At 42.9% G+C, this 21,255-nt stretch overlaps 1 protein-coding gene across 2 annotated transcripts in view; it reads right to left on the reverse strand.

The window, feature by feature from the left end:
- SEMA3F (semaphorin 3F) overlaps positions 1-21,255 on the reverse strand; it is a 371,011-nt gene that overhangs the window by 8,611 nt on the left and 341,145 nt on the right. For both annotated transcript variants that reach the window (XM_086949651.1, XM_086949652.1), the window contains 5 exons: positions 17,387-17,475; positions 15,002-15,043; positions 14,041-14,198; positions 12,239-12,306; positions 11,358-11,491 (listed from right to left, as the gene is read on the reverse strand). In XM_086949651.1, coding sequence (XP_086805777.1) covers positions 11,358-11,491; positions 12,239-12,306; positions 14,041-14,198; positions 15,002-15,043; positions 17,387-17,475 — 491 coding nt within the window. The remainder of the gene's footprint in view (positions 1-11,357; positions 11,492-12,238; positions 12,307-14,040; positions 14,199-15,001; positions 15,044-17,386; positions 17,476-21,255) is intronic.

Raw genomic sequence — 21,255 nt, forward strand, 5'->3', positions numbered from 1 at the left:
CAAGCTAACCCCCAATTTATGACTGCTGGATGGCATTGCAGTTCTATCGGTGTGGTGGGTGCAGATCTTCTACTTGCCCTTGTAGTGGCAGCTTTCCTTCCGTTAGGGTCATGGCAGTGATGTTGCGCTGGCACAGGGACTGTTGGATGGGATTTGGTGCAGCAAGAGTGGTACTCTTCCTTGGCACTTACAGCCTCCCCAGTACTCTTTTCCTTTGTCAGCAGCCAGGCAGCCTTCTAGCGACTAGACAGCTCCTCAGCTTCTCAAGCAGAGAGTGCTGACTTTCACTGGTGCCCCCTCACCTCAGATACTGGCTGTCAGGCAGACCCAAGCCCTGGTCATGTAGTTGCTCTTTGAATACTCTGCGGGGCACTCCCTTCCTCTGGTCTATGTTCTTATAGACCAAGTGGGGTAGTTTCGACTTCATCTGTATACACATTTTCCAAACGGGATGTGGATCCACTGTCTAAGGCTTCAGAACTGGTTTGTATTGAATCGCTTTCGAATGTTATTTTCTGGCTGTTCCTCAGAAACAGGTTTATACAAGATGATAGCTTTAACTGCAGATACCAATGGGAGTGGCTTAAAGCAGGTGTATCCCAAACAAGAGCACTATGAAGTATGAGATCCCCATACCCGGCAGTCAATCAGCTATCCTGTAGCACTAATCACGGAAGAACAAAAAGGGTGCACCATGCCTAGACACTACCTCACCTTTCAAAACCGTTTTGTAAAGTGCTACTTTTTATCTGGGAGGGTATCCCAGCGGTTGGTGGGGTGGTTGGGTTGGTGGTGCTGCTGGGTCAGTCAAACAGCCAGGTTTTTAAGCCATTTCAGAAGTCTTGCAGGGTCTGCGAGTTCCAAACGTGGAGTCTATTCCAGGTCTTTACGGCTATGTAGGAGAATGCATGGCCTCTGCTCCTGCTTCGGTGGATGCAGGAAATATGGGCGAGTGAGGAAAGCAGAGCACAGTTGCTTGCTAGGGAGGAGGAATATGACCCTGTGGTTGAGGTAGGCAGGTCCTTTGTTGTGCAGGGCTTTGTTGGTGTGGGTTAGCACTCTGAACTGGCATCTTTTGGGGACTAGGAGACTGTGGAGAGTTCTGAGGTAAGGGGATGAGGTGGGGCCTCCTCTGGAGATCGAGAATGAGCCTTGCTCCTGTGTTCTGAATGGTCTCAAGTTGGTTGAGCAGTTGTGTGGTGATTCCTACGTACAAGGTGTTGCCGTAGTCCAGGCAGCTGGTGAAGAGAGCCTGGGTGACTGTGCGTCTGGTGCTGATCGGGATCCTTTGAAGATTTTCCGGAGTATGCGGGGATCAAGGAAGCAGGCTGAGGGCACAGAGTTTACCTGTTTCCTCATTGTGAGCTTGCTGTCCAGTATGATGCTGAGGTTCCTTGGATGCTCTGTGGCTGCAGGCCCAGTTCTGCTCACCACCAGGAGTTGTTCCACAGGGGCGGTGTTGTTCCTGAAGATGAGTACTTCTGGTTTGTCGGTGTTTGAGGCAGCTGTTTTGCATCCAGGTGGCAAGGCTGGTCATGCCCCTGTGGAAGTTGGCTTTGGTGTTAATGGGGTCTGCTGATAGGGACAGGATGAGTGTCGTCTGCGTATGATAGGATGTTCATACCGTAGGTTCTGATCAGGGTGGCCAGAAGAGTTGGTGGCTGATGGCTTTTTCCAGAACTTATGGGGGGGAACGGGAGAAGAGAGATGGGCCGGTAGTTCTTGAATTCTTCTGGGTTAGCGGTAGGCTTTTTGAAGATTGGTTTGACCTCCGCCTGCTTTCATGCCACAGAGAAGGAGGCAGAGGGGATGGAGAAGTTGAGGATTGAGGTGAGTTCCTTGCGGATGGTGTTGCTCCCCTGTTGAATATGTGATGGGGGCAAGGGTCTCTGGGCGCTCCGGAGTGGATGGCACTTCCGGAGTGGATGGCGCACATGAAAGAAGTGGTGGTTTTAGTGGTAAGTTGGTCCCATGTAGTAATTATTGCATTAGAGTTGTTGTTCAAAAGGTTGAGGAGGCCGTGGATGCTGGTGATGGGCAATTGGGAGTCTAAGTGTTCGTAGATGGTGGTGATTTTGCAGTAAAAGAAGTCTGAAAGGGTATTGCGTAGGTCCTGGGAGAAAGTGATGAGTTCTTGAATGTTGAAGGATTTAACAACAAAAACTGCAGTCCCACCACTAACCCAGTCAACCTACCAAATGGCAGTGGTCAGGATGAACTACCCAGCAGGCCTCTGCTAAGAAGGTCCTGAGTGAGTTATTAAAGCAAGCCCTATCCCTGTCTTCCCTCACTTCAGTGCCTGGGGTTCCACACTGCATCCATAGGGATGCAGGCAATGCAATCCCTTTGTGCAGTGAATCAGTCCTCATTCTCCATTTTGTACCATGTAATACCAAACCTTCACACAAAAGGGGGAAGTAGACAATATTTTCTGCCATACAGGTAAAAGGTCTGGTCTTAGTAAAGATTAACAAATGATGTTACGCTGACAAAATTGCTTTATATGATGCACTCATGGCCGGGACAGTATTCCTTTGCCCACCACAAAGGCACGTTTGATGCAGTTCCAAGACATTTTGCAGGTTCTAGACCTCACCTTACCATGCACATGTCTATGCCTCTGTGCACATGCTAGATCAGCAGAACACCAGGGTCGAAGAAAAAGTTAAGATACTAGTTTCTTGTCCAAACACAGTGCAACTTCACAACAGAAAAGTTCCATCTGATAATGCAATCCAGTACAAATTAAAACTAACCAAAGTATGTTGGGGGAAACTTTGCCAGTTAAATCCTTTAGGTTTCAACCCGTTTCAATGTAAGGCATGTGGGTGGACCCCAAACAGAGAGAATAGGCTTTAGTCTATTTACATCAATAGACTCAAGCCAGCTGATTTTGGTGGAATGTTTTACCCATAGCTCACTTTCTTGCCTATGCCCTATGCTCCGTACTGACGAGACGCTCTTCAACTCCATTCTGTCCGAATACTAGGCGGTGCAGGATTAATAACTGCTCGACGTGTTACCTACTCCAATTCGTATTGATTTGTTTTATTTTGATACCGGTGATTGACAAGATCTCATTCCATACACACCGGATGCTCCGTGTCTTTCCGTTATACCTGAGCTCTATGAGGAATATTTGTTCTCACCTATAGCTTGAAATATCACGTGAAGCCCATTGCCTTACAACTAATAGTCAGATTTTAAAGACACTCCGATCCACAATCATCCATGGGATGCAGTAACGATACTCTATGAACAGATAACAATATCTCTATACAGACCACAATTAATAACAGTCCTGAGGATGGTTTCAGCAAATTAACGCCTGAGAAACCGAAACGTCGACTATACACCTTATCCCTTTCTTTGTTTTACTCAATGTGATTTGGGATAGGTGCTTTTTTAGGTTCTGTTGTGTCACCTAGTAATTCACTTATGTGTGTACCCACAGTCCTAATCTCTATTTGTTTATTGATCTGTATATGAAGTTGATTTCTTTGAATGAACCACTTGATAAAAATATATTTTTTCGTATACACCTTGTGTCTTTGTTTATATGTTTATATGTTGATGCAATGCTCTCTTTTTTAAGATAGTAAATTGTTGATTTATTCACTTCAAGGACAATCGACTGGTCCTTTTTAGAACAATCTCAACTAAATAAAATACAGATTAAATAAAGTCCCTTGAAGGCAACTTTACCTTTTCACTTTCATTACCCAAGCCCTCAAGGGTATTTCGGGTCGCTCACTTCCTTCAACATTACTTATGCCCAAAAAGGCCATAATTATTGAATCACTTCTAATTGATTTGTTCGTTAGTTTGTATAATAAATCCAAAAAAGATAAACTGAGAGAACATTTTTTTAAAATGATTTATCAGATAGGAATGCGCCAATTCTAAGCACAACATGTTTATGTCACATGCGGTCTATCAAATACCACAGAGTTGTCATTAAATGTCATACAGAGGTTGTAGACTCTGCAGGGACAATATTGTAGGAAAATAAACACAGAGTTTATTACATTAGTTTCGAATATCTTATATTTTTTTAAAACCAGTTTGTGTTCTGTTAAGGCTTCTATATTATAAGCCTGCTTTATTAATTAATGAATACTTAATCACATAAGCAACAAACGTAACCAATGACGAAATAATCAGCAAAGATATGAGAGAGAGAGAGAGAGAGAGAGAGAGAGAGAGAGAGAGAGAGAGAAACAAAATTACAGGTGAGTGTATGTGTGAAGGGAGCAGCTAGACTGCAAGATTTGGTCAAATGAATAATCTATGTAAAATATAACAGCCAGATCAGCACAAGAGTTATGGAAAGAAAGATAAGCGAGAGTCCTTCAATTTGTGTCAAAAGCTACATCTCTTTTCAAAACTCATTGAGGATTAAGCGTGACAAGAAGGGTGTACTAGTAATTGCCAGGATCCTGTCCACTGCTGCCAAGCAACCCAAAATAAGCAAGGCAGCTCAGAAAGCCTTTTGTGTTCACTTCCAGTGCCAAGGGAGTGGGCAGGACAGAGACAGGAAGAGTTGAGTTTCCCCATGGCCCCCATAGCGTGACTTCGCTTTCCTGGGAAAGGTTGCTTCTCCAGTCTCCCTCAGCTGTGACACATCGTCAGGACCCCGTACCTACAGAGAACTGGGAAAGGAAGGGTGGGACTGGCAGAGCTACCAGGCTCCTTTCCGTAGAAGCACATTATGCGCAAGGGGGCGTCAGTGCTGATGGGCTTACATTAGGGCTGGCAAAATGTTTATTCTGTTTGCTGGAGAAAGAAAGCAATATGTAAAAGTTGTGTGATTAGAGAAGTTTCGAAAATCGTGCTCTTCAGCCACCTTGCTGTGGGAGTGAAGTTTTCACGCAAAAAGTTTGTTTGCAATATTTCATCCATCAAGTTTTTTAAAGTCCCTAAAAATCTTAGGGGTTTTTTCAAGGCAAGCTCAGCAAGTTAGACGCATATTAAGTACCACTTCACAGCTCAGGATCACTCAATACACAATTCATTGGCCTCAGGCACTTCAGTGGTGTCTAACCCTTTAACACTAGCATCACACCCTTTAAAGCAGCGATACTTAAAGTATGGTCTAGGGACTGGCCCTCGTGACCTTTACATGCACCCCCTGATCAACAGCAGCACTAGGCTGTTCTTCTCTTGACTCAGCACTAACATTAAAAAGATGTTAAATAAACGGGCAAGCCTATATTTAAAGGTTAATCGAAGTTAAAGAAAATAAGTAATTAGGTTGTCCTGCACCACTAAACCTTAGCAACACCTTCATTTTTGAAGCCATCTGGTAGCAAAAGTGTAAAAGCATGACATATAAATTCAAACAATGTGTATTTCATTAAAATGCAGAACAATTTTAACCTTAGTACATCAGATTGCATCAGTACATTGAGACGTATTTTTTTAAGTGATGTTTTTTAAATTTGAATTTAGAAGCCTTTATCCCTCCCTCCACATTAGCAACAATGTGAATAGTGAACTAGGAGGCAAGTCAGTTTTTATGTGCACTCTTAGGGTGGCCTGGGTTCCTATTGTACATGAACAACATTATAGTTTATTAAAATCAAGCACAGGAGAAGGTTTGCACAACGCACATCCTGAAGTCTTGTATTTCAAACTTGTCTTATATGTGATGATGAAGAAAAAGGAAGGAAAGTGAAATAAAACAATTGTCTAGTTTCACTTTAGATGGTAAAGTGGGGGTGCTGGGATTAATCCCAGGTTTTCTGGTTTCACATTGCGAAATTCATCCACTAGTTGTATATACTTCGCTTCCCCTACACCTACCTTACCTTCCCGGACCGCCACCCTGCTGGCTTCCACACAGCCCACAGTCACATCACAGACCAAACTTTGTGGCCCTTGGGAAAATGTTTGCGACTACCCAGGCTTTAACCCCTCCCACGCTGGTGACGGAACCGCTCCGTCACGCCCCTCGGGTGGGCCGTGCTGGTGACGGAACGGTTTCGTCACGGCCCGCTCGCTTCGCCTGCGCGGTGCTGATTTTGCGCCTGCGCGACGCGTTCTATTGAGCGGGCGGGGCCATGAAGGAACCGCTCCGTCACAAGCACAGCTCACCCGAGGGGCGTGACGGAGCGGTTCCGTCACCAGCGTTGGAGCGCCGCGCGGCCCCCCCGCCCCTTAGCGCTGCAGCAGAATTGCCGCCGCAGCGAAAGGGTTAAAAGAATCTTCCTAACTCTTACATTTTTCTGGCGCCTTAATATTCAACAATAGCCTGATGCTCTTACTCATACTGCTGGCATGATATTGCAATTTTATTTTGAAGGAGTTTGGCCACATGTGCAACCAAGGTGATGTTGTCTCACAACTCGCATCACTGACGTCATACAATCTAGTGACAGTGCATCAATTCCCATTTTGCTTTTCTCAAAGTTAAGTTTGAGTTTTCCAAAGTCTCCCAATCACTGGTCTGGTAAAATCCAAAGGCATCTCACTGCTCATCATTGACTGGCATTACACTACAAAACTAAGGTGGTCTTAGCGCTCACACTGCTGGTCGTTCGCATTTCAGTTGATACTTGTTCTTTATTAAAAGCACTGAAATGTTTTCTTCTGGGGATTTTATTTGCTGTGTCTCCCATTGCTCACTACTGATGCTCAATAAGCAATGTTTGCCTGCGTCGTTTGACCTTTGCCTCTCTGCTTTGCTGAAGTGTTTAAGGCCCCATAAGCAACCTAGCGCTTCTTTTTCAATCACTGAATAACTTTCTTCAGTGATTGTTAAAGCTCTTGAAGCAAAAGCCACTACACATTCTGAACCATCACTTTGCAATTGAGATAAAACTGCCCCAAGGTCTTTACCACTAGCATCCGTAGTGATGAAACTTTTAAGCTGAGGATCAAAACCTTTAATGGCAGGTGCTGAGCAAATATCTCTCTTTACACTTTCAAAACTTGCTTGGCAATCATGAGACCAACTGAAGATGGCACCCTTTTTTAATAATTGTCTGATGCAGTGCATTTTATCTGCAAAGTTATTCACAAACTTGGAGTAATACTCTGCAAGTCCTAGAAAAGACCAGACCTCATCTTTATTTTGAGGACTGGGTGGCTTAAGTATTACATCAACAAGATCTGATTTGAGGCAAATAACACATGCCTTAATTTCGTGATCTATGTAAGTCACACTCTTTCTGCCAATTTTGCATTTAGATTTTCTGCTGTTAGATCTTTCCTTTCCAAGACTTGTAAAACTCTATTTAACAACGTGTCATGATCGTCCCTATCCTTACCCATTATCAGAATGTCATCTTGAAAAAAATGTAAATTTTTTATGTCCTTAAAGATTTGGTAGATAATGCGCTGAAACATTGCAGCACCTGAAGCCAGCCCAAATGGTACACGCTTAAATTGGAATAAACCAAATGGGGTGACAAAAGCTGTTAAATGTTTACTTTCTTCATGAAGAGGGACTTGATGGTAGGCAGAGGTCAGGTCGATAGTAGAGAACCATACCATGTCTTTAGTAGCAGAAAGTAACTCTGAGAATTTAGGTAAAGGAAATAAATCAATGAAAATGTTCTTATTAAGTTCCCTGAGGTCAACACACAAACTGATTTTTCCGTTGGCCTTGCGTGCGACCACCAAGGAGGCGACCCAATCGGAAGATTCAATGATTTCTATTAAATTTTTATCTACAAGTTTTTGTATCTCCTTTTGGACTTCATCCTTAACTCCTACCGGAATATTCCTAACTTTATGAATAACCGGTTTAGCATTCTCCTTTAGAATAATTTTGTGTGAAAATTCACAAAGTTCCCCTACATCTCCTGAAAAAACTTTGGGAAATTTAAAAAATATTTCATCACATGTATCATCTTGCGAGGAGTTAACATAAAACCGGATCAGGGCTATTTGGGTCTAAATGTATTTCCAATTCTCCTTGATCCCACCAGCCTAAGACACAAGGACCTGCCTTTGACACATACAATTTGCAAAAGGCTGTTCTTTCTTTGAACACTAATTCGAGTTTACAAAACCCCAAAAGGTCTATGGGTTCACCAGTATAGCTTACAGGGTGTATATCTGGCTCATCTAGATTATGACCAATTTTTTAGCAGAATACTTCTTCCCACCTGTTTCTATTAATAATGGTGTAAGGGGATCCAGAATCCGCTATTAACGTTACTTGAATGCCACCTGCTGTAATTTCACAAACTGGCTTTTTCCTTATTTTTCCATGTATTAACATTTCATCATCATTAATGCAACACACAATGTTCTCAACATATTCTGGTCCAACATTCTCATCATCATCCTCACAATCCTCTACTACACATTTGACAGTTTTTGAATTCCTACACGCTCATGCAAAGTGGCCAGTCATTTTACAGTACGCACACCTTTGGCCAAGAGCAAGACATTTTTTATCATTATCAAGGTGTGAATAACTCCCACAACGATAGCAAAACCCCTAGAGTCAGTAATTTTGATATTGATTCGCTCTTTAGATTTGCTCTTTCCTTTAAACGCAGATTTAGGTTTGCTTTTTTTAGGATTGGTTTGGAATTCTCACAATTGTAATGACTTCATAACTGTTATCACCTTTAGCTTTAATCGCCACAGTCTTTGCGCATCTTGAAGTTAGTTCAGCTTTACTGATGATAGCTGAAATTTCGCGTAGACTTGAGTCACCATTAATCCATAGCTTATCTTGTAATTTTGGATTATTACAATGCATGACAAGTTGGTCACGGATTAGTTCGTCTTCAATGATGCCAAATTTGCAGGACAATGCTAATCTTCTAAGTGAAGCAATGTAGTCTTCTACCTTTTCATTTGTTTCCTGTTTTCTATGGTAGAAATTGTATCTGTGTACTGCTTTGCAAACAGTAGGGACAAAATAGGCATTAAGATCAGCGATAACTTGGGTGAATATATTAATTTCAATACTAGCTAACGCTTTCTTCTCAATTCTATTATAAACTCTCAGACCACCAGGACCTAAACAGTGTAAAAGGATTTTCTTTTTCCTTCTGGGGGAAATTCTTTCCTCTCGAAAGTGTCAAGATAATTAAGCAAGTAATTCCATTCTTCCCATCTTTGGCTTGATACTTCACAATCTTTAACCATAAATGCTTGTGGTGCAGGTAAGTTCATAGTGGTGGTAGCCATTTCTGATTTTTTTTAAAAATAAGAGTAGTAATAAAAGAACACTATTTGTGGAAGGCAGCAGCACAAGTATTGATTTTTCCATCTGTGTAATATTTAAAACTCAATTGCAGATTTAATCTTTTTGTAGATAATGTGTGACAAATTACTATTCTTTGAATTGTATGAATAAATAAGTACAGTCACAGTTTATCAAAACAAAGTCAATTGAGGATAAAAGAGAGAAAGTAAATTAAATGCCAAAATATTATCTTAAATGGCACGCTATGTGCGTGTCACAGAAGTACATGAGAAGCGCTTGCTTTGTTGTATTTAAAGCTGAGGGAAGAAATCTTGATAGCAGGAGCGCTATCGCTGAAATCGTTTAAAACAGCTTCGGAGAATTGCCGATCGACTCCTTTTCCCAAATTTGAGTTACGCAGCGTGACCTTTGAAGCGTGATGACGTAGAGTGGCCTTTGTTTGCTTACGCGTAGTTAACGCGTCATGATGGGAGGAGAACACCAGTGACGTGAACGAGCTCAGGTTGGCAACGACAGTGGAACGCTGCAGCAACTTGAAAAATGCGGAGAATACGGAAATATTTTAGTAATAAGGTAAAATTCAAAATACTCCAAATTGTTAGATGATTTTTTTTTAAATCACTTCCCAAACAATAAGTGCTGTTTCCTCGTTATGTGTTAAAATATTTCTTTATCTTCTCGAATATTTTCACGAAAACACAAGAAATTAAATATTGTGACTTTCATCACAAGGTCGTTCAATGTAAAATGCTGTTTCCAAGATGATTTAAATTCCTTTTTTCGAAAGCACAATTTCCACGAAGGAGAAGATATCCAAATGTGGGTTCTTTTAGGATTTAAGCTCCATCGTCGCCATTGTTATGAAGTAATGATGAACTCTCAAAGTAAAGATGAATTCCTTTAATTTAAGCTTATATCCATATACAGCATCACGGAACCACAGACGCAGCCGCAGGTACAGCCTTTCCACTTTAACGGCTCTTACGATCTGCCCTTCCCTTATCGAACGCTAACTAAAACTCCATAAATAAATTCAAACGATAATACTCACCATTGCCGCGTTGTACTCGAGCTGTGCGCGAGGAGAACGAGCCAACTTGAGACACAGCTCGAGACACAACACTTAACAGGCTACTGTTAATATTTTAGATCCTTTTAGATCCTTTCGCAGAGTGATCTTTCGACGACAACCCAAGGAGCTTTGAAGCTTAACCCACCACAAACACATTGGTTCAGCTGATCACACTCTACTGCAGGGCTTGCTAAAACAGCTGAACGGCCAGGCGGCTATCTCTGGGCACAGCCAGTATATACCTTTTTTGCAGGGGTCTCCCGTTCAATAATAAAAGCTGCTTATCTCTCAGTGGCAGTGTTCCTTTCTTAAATCAAGCGAAGATATAGTTTTCAATGTAATCAAACAGGTCAGACAACAACACTGCAACACCAGAAAAGTCGCACTCAAAGCTGTATTGCCACACTCTGCCGTATGTATGGCCTATGCAGCACCATGTTCTAGGTACGTATAGTTTCAATAACCACACGTATGCAGAGTCTTGCCAGCACATCTGAGTGTGCCATACTCCCATGATCCAGAGGGGGCCACTGCATCACCAATGCCTCATATGCCACATATTGCGACTTATAAGGCATCCTACAGACAGCTGAAGATGTTTTGCTTGCTTTGCTTCAGGAGCAGAAGATATCAGGGAACCTATATAGGCACAGATAACTGGAGAGGATAATCAAACAGGAAGCAAAATAATGTTTCCACTGAGGACATACAGAAAGAAGAAAAGCAGTACAGTCTGCTGGCTCAAGTGCCTACCCCCAACCTCAGCTGGTCTTCCTGACCTGTCAAGTGATAAACCATACTATACTTTCAGTTATTGTAGTTGTTGTAAAAACAACTCTGCTGAAAAACCTGAGATCAGAGTACCAGCTTGCTGGGTTTTGTTTGCTACCCTGTATCTCTTTACTAATTTCAGATGTTCGTAGGGATGTACTTATCAACCGTACAGCCGGTACAGTGGCACAAAGCCCAAGTGAACTACAATATTAAATGTTATTTTATTACTAACCACAGGGTGGCAGTCCATTTTCCTTGCTTATATTAGGGTCCATGGCACACTTGTTACGCTACTGAGTCCAAGGACTGACGTGGGACACAAGTCCTGCAAAAACTCACCTCCTTCTTGCGGTCACTGTTGTCCTTCTGTAAAATCCACTTGATGATAGCCTGTGGGGAACGTGGTTGGCATTCTAAGAATGCAGTGCTTCCCTCCACACCATATTGCTTCGCTTCAACTGTGTTCTTATTGACTACAAGAAAAGCAAAATTTGTGGGAAAGTCAAGAGACATTTAAAAACACAGCAATGTGCTCACAGATAATGGGTAGGAAAGGTCTTTAAACCAAACAAGAAATACAAGACTTTTACAGAAATTGATGCTGGTGCAGGTATGAACTCATCCCTTCTAAGCAGCAATGGAAAGGATGTGGTCAAGGATTACCTTTTGCGAACTCCCAAATCGGCTAGCTAAACTCACTAGAGAAGCTAGAGTGTGTATAGAGTAGGTTTCCTCTTCTACCATATGATCCATGCAAAGAGAAGCTAAAGAATTAATTATCTTTCATCCCCAGGAAGTGATCATCATTCAGAGACTGAACTTTTCCTTTACTCCCATGAGCAGTATGGGCATAACGCATGACGTAGCGCATTCAGTGGAGCACAGGTCTATAAATATCTGTGTGCTATGAGAGAAAGGCCCCCCACCACATTATGAAGGAGGCTTTATCACTTTGTGTTATGCCACTTGCCAACCACTCATTGAACAGGACTAGCACGAGCCAAGAGGCACGCTCGCTAAGTGGCCCATAGATGTCAAGTGACGCACTCCTGATGCCATCTCTGTGGAATACACTGCTGCTGGAGCAGTTCATGTTAAAGCAGAGTGTGTGTTCTATATTATCAACCATGTTCCATTACTTATTTAACAAATGAAGGAGATGAAAGGGGTTTCCCGCCTGTTACGCAACATGGCTTCCAGGGCACAGGAAGATTACTCACCATTGGAGTTGTAGCCCCTGCACTGCCTCATGGGATTTCCATGCCGAACATCCTGCCTCCTGCTTCGCCTGTGACGGAGAATAAAAGGGATGTTCAGAGGAGGCAGTTGGAAAGTGAAGAGGATAGACGTAATAAGTGCCAGCAATCAGGTGTGAACAAGAAGCAAATAAGGAAGAGTAAGGGAATGGAAGACGCGAGCTCTGATCGTTTCCAATTCACTGAGTTGTATATATATATATATATATATATATATTATATATATATATATATATATATATATATACACACACACACACACATATACATACATATATACACCTATATATATATATTTATATATATATATTATTGACAGAGAGGTAGTGATAACAGTAAGTATGCAGGGTTGGCAGTGTTAGCTGGTGGCATTAGCTGCTTAGGGCTGGCGGTGTTAGCAGAGGCCTTACTGGTAGTGGATTTACTGTTTAAGGTTGCCAGTGTTCGCAACAGGTATATACTGCTCCCAGAATGCAATATCAACAGAAACATACAATACTCAGGCTGGATTTACTACTGACTATTAATATCAACTATACCATGGTACAAGAATAGCAAGGGCAGATTTACTACTCTCCACTCCATATCCACGTACCTTGAAGATATGTACCACTTAATTACATATTTGTGAAGTTAGGTTTAGAAAATCTACATTTCCTTACCTGTCAATATTTTATTTTAGATAGTCTTTCCTTGATATTGTGTCCAATCGGTACTGTGGTATCGATGTTCAGGGGCAACACCCTCAGGGCTGGCAGTTTTAGCAATAGTTCTATATTATTTAGGACGGAAGGTACTATCAGAAGCAGAGACCTTTCAGGGCTAGCAGTCTTAGCAACAGGTATATACTGTTGAGCATGTGAGGTACCCGCAGAAGCATAGATTACTCAGGGCTGGCAGTGTTAGCAACAGGTATATACTACTCAATAATGGTGGTATCAACAGAAGGGTAGACTTCTTAGGGCTGGCAGTGTTGGCAAAAGTATGTACTGCTCAGGACAGGAGATATTAGCAGAATCGTAGACTTCTCTGGGTTGGCAGTGTTAGCAACACACTGGCGGTATCAACATATTTGTAGACATCTTATGGCTGGCAGTGTTAGCACCAGGTATATAATGCAAAGGACAGGTGGCATTAGTAGAATCAGACTTCTCAGGGTTGGCAGTATTAGTAGCAGGTATATATTACTCAATACTGGCGGTATCAACAGAAGTTTAGACTTTGAGGCTAGCAGTGTTAGCAATAGGCAAATAATGCTCAGGGCTGACAACGGCAGCAGCGGGTAGATGTCACTCAGGAATACCAGTATTTGAACAATTGATTATATGCTGTTTAGAGTTGGTATGGTGAATTCATTCCTCAGTCTTGGGTTTGGCTATATGCTGCTTAGGGCGGCGGTGTGTATATACTTCCCACAGTGTTAGTGTGGCGGTTGTAGTGGTGGGAATACTGTGTCCAAAGCTGCAGTTCAGTGGTGGTTATAGGTGTGAAGGGCTAACAGCAACATTATTAGCTGGCCTGTGCTGAACAGATGTTTCAATGAGTAGAGACAGCTAAATGCTGGATAATTACTGCTCATGACTCATAAAGCTGGTAATGAGTATATATATAATAATTAGCAGTAGTTAAACAAATCTGAGAACTGACAAACGCTATGGGTTGTATGCAATGATCAAAGTTTTCAGAGTTTATTGCTACAGGCTGCAGTGTACATATTAAATCACAAAGCTCTTTTTGCAGTTTGTGGTGGTGGCCTGCCAGCTTACCTTTTGGAGGATGCAGAGTAGCGTGAGCAGGACTTGCCATCCCAGGCGCAGTAGGGGTCTCGGGCGAGGCAGCAGTCTGCACAGACTTCTCCATAAACATCGCAGCGATGGAGGGCCAGGTGAGTGACCCCGACAGCAGAAGCCACATAGAGTTGTTGCTATAAAAAGATTGAGACAGAGAGCATAGTCAGAAGAACTTACCTCACAGTCAAACTATGGATGGTGTAGTAGCAGTAATTGTAAGAAACTTGCAATTAGCCTTCTTTCCTTGGCAACACGGCCTACACAACATGTATACAGGATCTTTCAAAGTAATGATTAACTTTTTGCCATATCAAAGCCTAAAGTTTTTCACCCCGTTCCTTAATCAAATTCTAAACATAGGCCCAAGGACTGACTGATCTATAGAGCAATCGGACAGTTCCCAGATTACTGATCTGACAGGTTGGTGTATGGGCCGTTTTTTGGGCTGTTTGTGGGCCAGTTTTATGGCTTGGTGGTCCGATTTTTACTGTTGTTTTCTCGGATATTAAAAACAACATTGCCTGCAGCAAGCTCAAATCCATGCAGTCTTCCATACTTTGCAAAACACTTATATAGCGTGTCTTTACAAGTTCAAAACTACCCCAACTTGCAAACAAGTGCCACTTTTAAAAGTAGTTGAATTCACTAATGTGGGCACTTTTATTTTGGTACCCAGACCGATTATCTGTTTCAGTCCGACCCTGTCTAGTGCTAGTGACCACCAGATTGAGAAAAAACAACCAGATTTCCAATTGGCTACAGTGAAATTGTCAAATGAGTTAACCACTTAAACCGCCCTATGCCCTATCAAGATCTACACATAGCCATGGCCATCAACTAGAGCCACTATTAAAAACTTTGGGGGACATATAGATAAGATGGGGAAGAGTAAGTTAACTGGTATCTATTGAGGTCTGTTATGCATTTACAAGCTTACCCTCTTTGAAGAAATGGTCATCGTCTTAATGGGCGCTGGGACCTGGAGTAGAAGAGACACAGGGATAACCTTCAATATTTTTCAAACTGGATGGAGCCTAAAATTTCCACATACCGTCCACAAGCTAATTTTTTAAATTAAGAAAAAAACTAGAAAATCTGATCTCTTAACATGCTCCACTGCTAGTCCATGATTCACATTCTCATTGTCTATTTGCACAGAAAAGTAAGTTTTTGTTATGAAGGTCTCTGCATGACTAGGGAATGCGTCATTATATTTTTGTATAAGATTTTTAACAATACAAATGAGTATCAACACTTTCCACTCAGGATATCATTACTCGGCTTACAGGCATGCAAACAAATTGTAGCTTAGCATAATACTGCTCAAAGTTTTAGGGAAGGAGAGGTATAAGTCTAGAACTGCACCATCCTAAGTGAGATCATTTCTCTCCTTCTACGAAGATGTGCAGTATTCCAGTTCAAAGGAAAGTACATGACTTGTGCATGTGTGAAGAATTATTTTGTACCGGCTCAGCACTCAGATGTTCCTTTTGTTGTAGTTTGGCTCTAACCTGGCTGTATTGGGATTACGTTGACTCACTTGTAATATGGCTTCAGGTGCCCCATAGCTCACATAGTCCCAACTTTTTGACAGATGGTAAACCACTCCTTTTTGGTGGAAGATTACCAAAATGTAAAAGGTAGTTAAGTTACGATTGATGGCTCAGTGTGTGAATGCTCAAATGTTAACATGGTTGGGGACTTCGAGGACACCACAACCATGCTCTGTTATGCAATGGTTATCTGTGACTGACTGTATTCAGTGTAACATGACATTAATAGTGTACAACTGCTGAACGGTCATTGCTTGAATACTTGCAAATAAGAATAGAGGAACAGGCACCTGGTATTTTGACCTATGATTGGGAGTGACAGAAAAGTCACTTTAATCTGGGAATTTCAAATTACCCAAAGGCAACCAATTGTTTCGCCAGTGCTATTCCAAGAATATGTAACTTTGTTGTGCTTGCGGTTTAAATCACACCTTCCCTGATGTGCTTCAGAAGATGCTGAATAGAATAACTATGCCCTCACTTTAAGTTGAGTGATATTTTAATGAGCATGCTTTTTTCAGAATATCTCCTCTAGTCTCAGGGAGCTTGCTTGTGTGTTGTGCTGGATATCCTATTAGGGCTGCTCCTTCACTAAGCTAAGAAAAGAGGACCAAGCTTGTGAGTGAATATTCAGGACGCAAACCAGCGATGGGTGGTAATCAATCTCTCATCCATTTATTCTTGCTCCTGAGTAGTCCAAAAAGTTCTTTTTTGAACATTACTCTATTATGAAAGATTTTATGTTTTGATCAGGGAGGACCAATGAGTGGGCATGAATGATATGCGACATGTAATGGCAATAGTTCCATGCAGGTTAGACGTGCCGGCTGTTAATGGAGCAACCACCCTCAGTAAACTCACCAAACAAGTGAGAAATAATGGAATAGACTTTCCCTTAAGAACAAGCATTGCATCACTCTTAATAACTTGCAGTTCAGGTCATCCCTGACTTGAAGGGCAAGATGTTTAAATGGTGAGATGAAAACACTTCGAGCATTTTTTGTGGTTGGGTGCCATACCCCAGTCATGAAAATAGTAAAAACGCAGTCCGGCTTGAGGAGGTTTTGGGCTATGGGAATGGATTTGTGTTTTTGCCGGGACACAAAGTAGAGAAATCATATGGACTTAGCTCATTCACATTTGGTATAGGGCTGAAAAAAGCAAATACACAGGGCCCTTCTAGACAGAATACCATGCTTTGTTGAGTAATATAGATCCTTCTTGGTAGTGGTAGGTCAACTAATAAAGAAGTGAATGGCTGGGCTCTGTTTCTAGAAGTTCAGAAAACCTACAAGTTAGAGAAAAAGACCAATTCATCCTCTAAGGATATGCTTAGGCCTGTTGTCATCAAGTAAATGCTCCATGCACAACAGTTTGATAGTTATTCGTGTGTGCGTAAGGGCAGGCTATTCATATCTCTTCCTGTGTTGATTAATCCGCTTTACAATGACTACAGGCTGTTCATATCTCTTCCTGTGTTGATCAGCTTTACAATGACTGTACATTGAATAATGAATTATAAAAGTCGGATCCGCTTTTCAGTGTGTTCCTTCATTTAAGCCATGTCATCAAGGATCATGAAGTCAATTTTTGTTTGCCCATTTCTTAACAGAGGCATCTCTAGGAGAATCTTTCCATTGTGAAGAGCAGTCACACGGTCAGCCAAACCATATATAAAACAGAAAACTTTTTTACATGGGAGTGGGCTAGTATTAATACACCAAAACAGCGGGCAGATTGAAAGGGAAATTCTGAAAAGCAGCTCAGACCTTGAACACTTCCACCTCTTCCAGGATGAGTTCTTCTGTCTCCAAGTCGTCCTTCGGGAGCACAATCACTTTCTGTACAGTTCCCTGATCTGGAAGATCGAAAGAGGTCAATATTTAAGGCACAACTGAAGCAATTCTTAACTCACTAATAACTTACGTGGCAATAGTTTCCTAAAAAAGTCGGTCAATAATACTAGGATAGAATTGCATACCACTCAGTGTTCAGATACAACAAATGAATTAATAGAAATCAACAATGACTGTGGAGGAAACAAGAGACCGACAGTTATCCTGGGCATACAGGAGGCCAGATCTGTAAAGGTGCAAACAAGAAAGCACACTAAGTGTAGATTTGCCACAAGGAAAACAAGCATTTGAAATGCTAGCAGGCCTTGCTTTAACATGCTGCACCCTGCACTTTCACAGATACACCGCTTTCTTTCCACTGAAGTGAGCAAAGTCTTCCTACTGTGAAAGGAAAATGTGCCAGAACCAAGAAACAGCATCTGCTTGCTCTGATATGACCTAACACAGGCACAACCAGCAATGCATGAGAAGAGGAACAAAGTCTGTGAGAAGAAACATAGGGCAAAAGCAGAGACCTGAGCTAGTCAGGACACGTGCCTTGTGCACTATGCACTATCTAGTCTTAAACAAGATCAGTTTATTTACTTGTAACTTGTAGAGGAAGTCTATCCTAGGATTTAACTAAAGCATACGGAGGTAAATTTAATAACAAATATGGCCACTGCGTTCTGAAGGTGAAAAACAGGATATTTGGGTAAGCAAAGAATTATTGCATTCCCATAATACAAACTGGATGCGAAAGTGCCTGGAATGCCACATTTCTCCCTTCAACTCTGAGGAAAGGATCATTGTTCTCAAGCTCCGAGTGGGGTCCAGGGCTTTCGGACAGAATAGCATTATACGCGGACAATGTTCTGTTCTTTCTCACCGCCCTGGACAGGTCGGGGCCGCGGCTGCTGCGTGTCTTCCAGATATTCAGGGAAACTTCAAGGCTATACATGAACCCGAATAAATCTAAGATATGGGTCCTGGGGGGGTCGACAGGGGTTGGGAGCTTGTGCTGCCTAGGTTCCGCTGCCTGTAGGAGGGTTGAAATATCTGGGGGTCTTCCTGTCTGATGAGCCGGCGGTGTCCTGGGAATGCAATCTGGTCGCGGTGTCCTGGGAATGCAATCTGGTCCCTGTGTGGGAGCGCACCCTGGCAGATCTTTTGGTCTGGTCCCGTATGCCTTTGTTCATATATGGTTGGTCGGCCATATTCAAGATAATGGCACTCCCCCGCCTCCCTTATCAACTGCAGAATCACCCATATCAGATCTCACCCCGATGGTTCCAGCGGCGAACGCGGTCCTGGGACAATTTCTGTGGGAGGGGGGCAGCGTGAGGGTGGCGCTGCGTACATGTTTCTTGTCTACTTACTCCGGAGGGCGGGCCACATCTGATGTCTTTTCCTACTATCAGCCTCTTATCTGCTTGTCCTCAATGAGTGGTGGTACGGAGACAGGCGGGACCCGCAATACGCGGTCGATGCGGCTTATGGGACGTCACTCTTTACACACCCTGTTGTATTCCGCACCATTATGGAGGCCTCTGCCACCAGACCCACGGGTGGTCTTTTACATTTGGAGACCGATGCTGCATAGGATCGGGTGGTGTAATACCTTAACTTGTGAGACGCCCCTTTGGGACAATGGACGTCTGCCTCAGCTGGCAGCACTGCAGGGTATCCGGGGGTGGGACGCAATAGACATCTAGGTACTGGGCAATGTTGTAAAGGATCTGACCCTTAAGTCCTTTCAGGACTCGCAGGAGGAGTAGGATATGCCGCGAGCCCAATTCTACCACTATTTACAGTTTAGGCATGCCCTTGCCTCTAGCCTGGAGGGCCTGGAGTCACTCCCGGATTTTAGCCCCATTGAGGCGAAGATCTTCATGGGGGAGCTTCCGGACCGTAAGATCTCCCGCATTTACCAAACATTGGTCATCCATTGTTCCCATGACCTACAGAGGCTCAGACTTGCATGGGAGGCAGATATAGGGGAACTAGAGGAAGAGGACTGGATTGAGGCCCTAGCAGGCCCGCGAGGAGCGGCAATAGCAACACGCTTGCGGTTAGTGCAGTTTACATATCTACATAGGGTGTACTTCACCAGGCAAAGTCTATGGAAGGCAGGATTGATTGCGTCGCCTGAGTGCCTTCATTGTCAACGGGAGGAGGGAACGCTCGGCCACACAGTCTGGGACTGCCTATCATTGCATAGATTTTGGCCTGGGAGCTCCCCTTTACACCGCGCTTGACCCTGCTGCACGTAATGGAGGGAGTGGGGGGGTAACCGTTACAAATGACATCTTCTGATGTTAGGCCTTACACTAACGAAGAGAGACATTGCTAGGGCCTGGAAGGCGCCCAGTGCCCCATCTGTGGCTGTTTGGGAAAACGGGCTAGACTTCTCCATGGGGCTTAAACAACCAGTCTTCCTGGCCAGGGAATGCCCCCGTAAACACTACAAGATATGGCACAGGTGAGCGGATTACCAGGGGATACACCTAGACATGCCACAGGAGGTGGAGGCACATTTGCCGATCTGATACATAAAGTTCTTTTTCGGTTGATCACATAAGGCAAGCTACAGCTCTGAGGCCAAGCCAGACCTAAAAAAAAAGCCAGTTAAGGTAAAGTTCAACAATACGGATTAAGAGAGAGAGGCCACTTAAATGCAACAGAACCTTAACATTCTATTTCCTAACAGTACCAACATGTAAGGCTGCAGATGCCAAAAACTTCAACTGAATCCCATACATTCCAGAGAACCTTCTACAGCAGAGCTGGAATTATTCCACTTTATGGCCCGAAAGTTGCCACTATGAAGCTACATTAAAAAGCACAAACAAACAAAAAAAACTAGGAATAGGAATATTGGGCAGGTGAACGTTCAACGGGTGAGGCCCCAAGCTGCAGGACGTCTCATGCCACTGAGCTGAACAGGCATCAAAATTAGAGCTTGTACTATACACATAGAGAAGACTCAAGACAGCGGCATGGATGGTCTCTAACCACAGAAGTCATCCACAGCTGATAATCTGTCAGCATTCAGCCAGAGAGAAAGAGAACATCAACTGCAGCAGATTTGGTAATCAGACAGAAGAAAAGGACATCAGTTGCAGTAACTCTGAAAACATTCAAAGTGGTCATAGGTTGTATTTGGGGACATTCAAAAGAAGTACAAGCAAAGCAAGACACACCCAACTAGAAGAAAAAACGGTAGCAACAATACTGGCATTACTGCATCACTAATGCCACGAGGCGCCCCATAAGGCTTAACATGTAAACAGATAAATATCAGCAGAGACGGACTGGTAAGACAGAAGTACAATAGACGGCTTCAGTTTTAGCAGAGCTCTCAACATTTAATCAAAAAGACCACTGGCTGCAGACAAAGTAGCACTATTGAAATAGAGACGCCACCTGCATCTGCTGTGCTGGCTGCTTCCTACCCTGAGAGGATCCCTTTTCAGCACAAGTGGCAACAATCAACACGAGAGCTTGACACCGAACTTGAAATACTTTTTGTGAGAGACTATTAGAGGTAACGAGGCGGCTACATAAAATAAGCACTGGCAAAGTCAACAGGCATGGCATGGACTGCCACGTTTTGGCTTTCTCAGTGCTTATTTTATTTTATACATGTTTTTTGACAGAACATGCATTGCCCTAGTAGCCCTTGGCACTTTGTGCTCATGAGTACTCCCTGTGAATTACCCAATAAAGTTAGCCAATGGCTGAAGTGGGCTGACCCATTGTCCCATGCTGTGGTGGGCGGACCAAAAAAGTGAATGACACAA

The sequence above is a fragment of the Lissotriton vulgaris genome, unplaced genomic scaffold (assembly GCF_964263255.1).
Source record: "Lissotriton vulgaris unplaced genomic scaffold, aLisVul1.2 SCAFFOLD_509, whole genome shotgun sequence".
Taxonomy (NCBI): Eukaryota; Metazoa; Chordata; class Amphibia; order Caudata; family Salamandridae; genus Lissotriton; species Lissotriton vulgaris.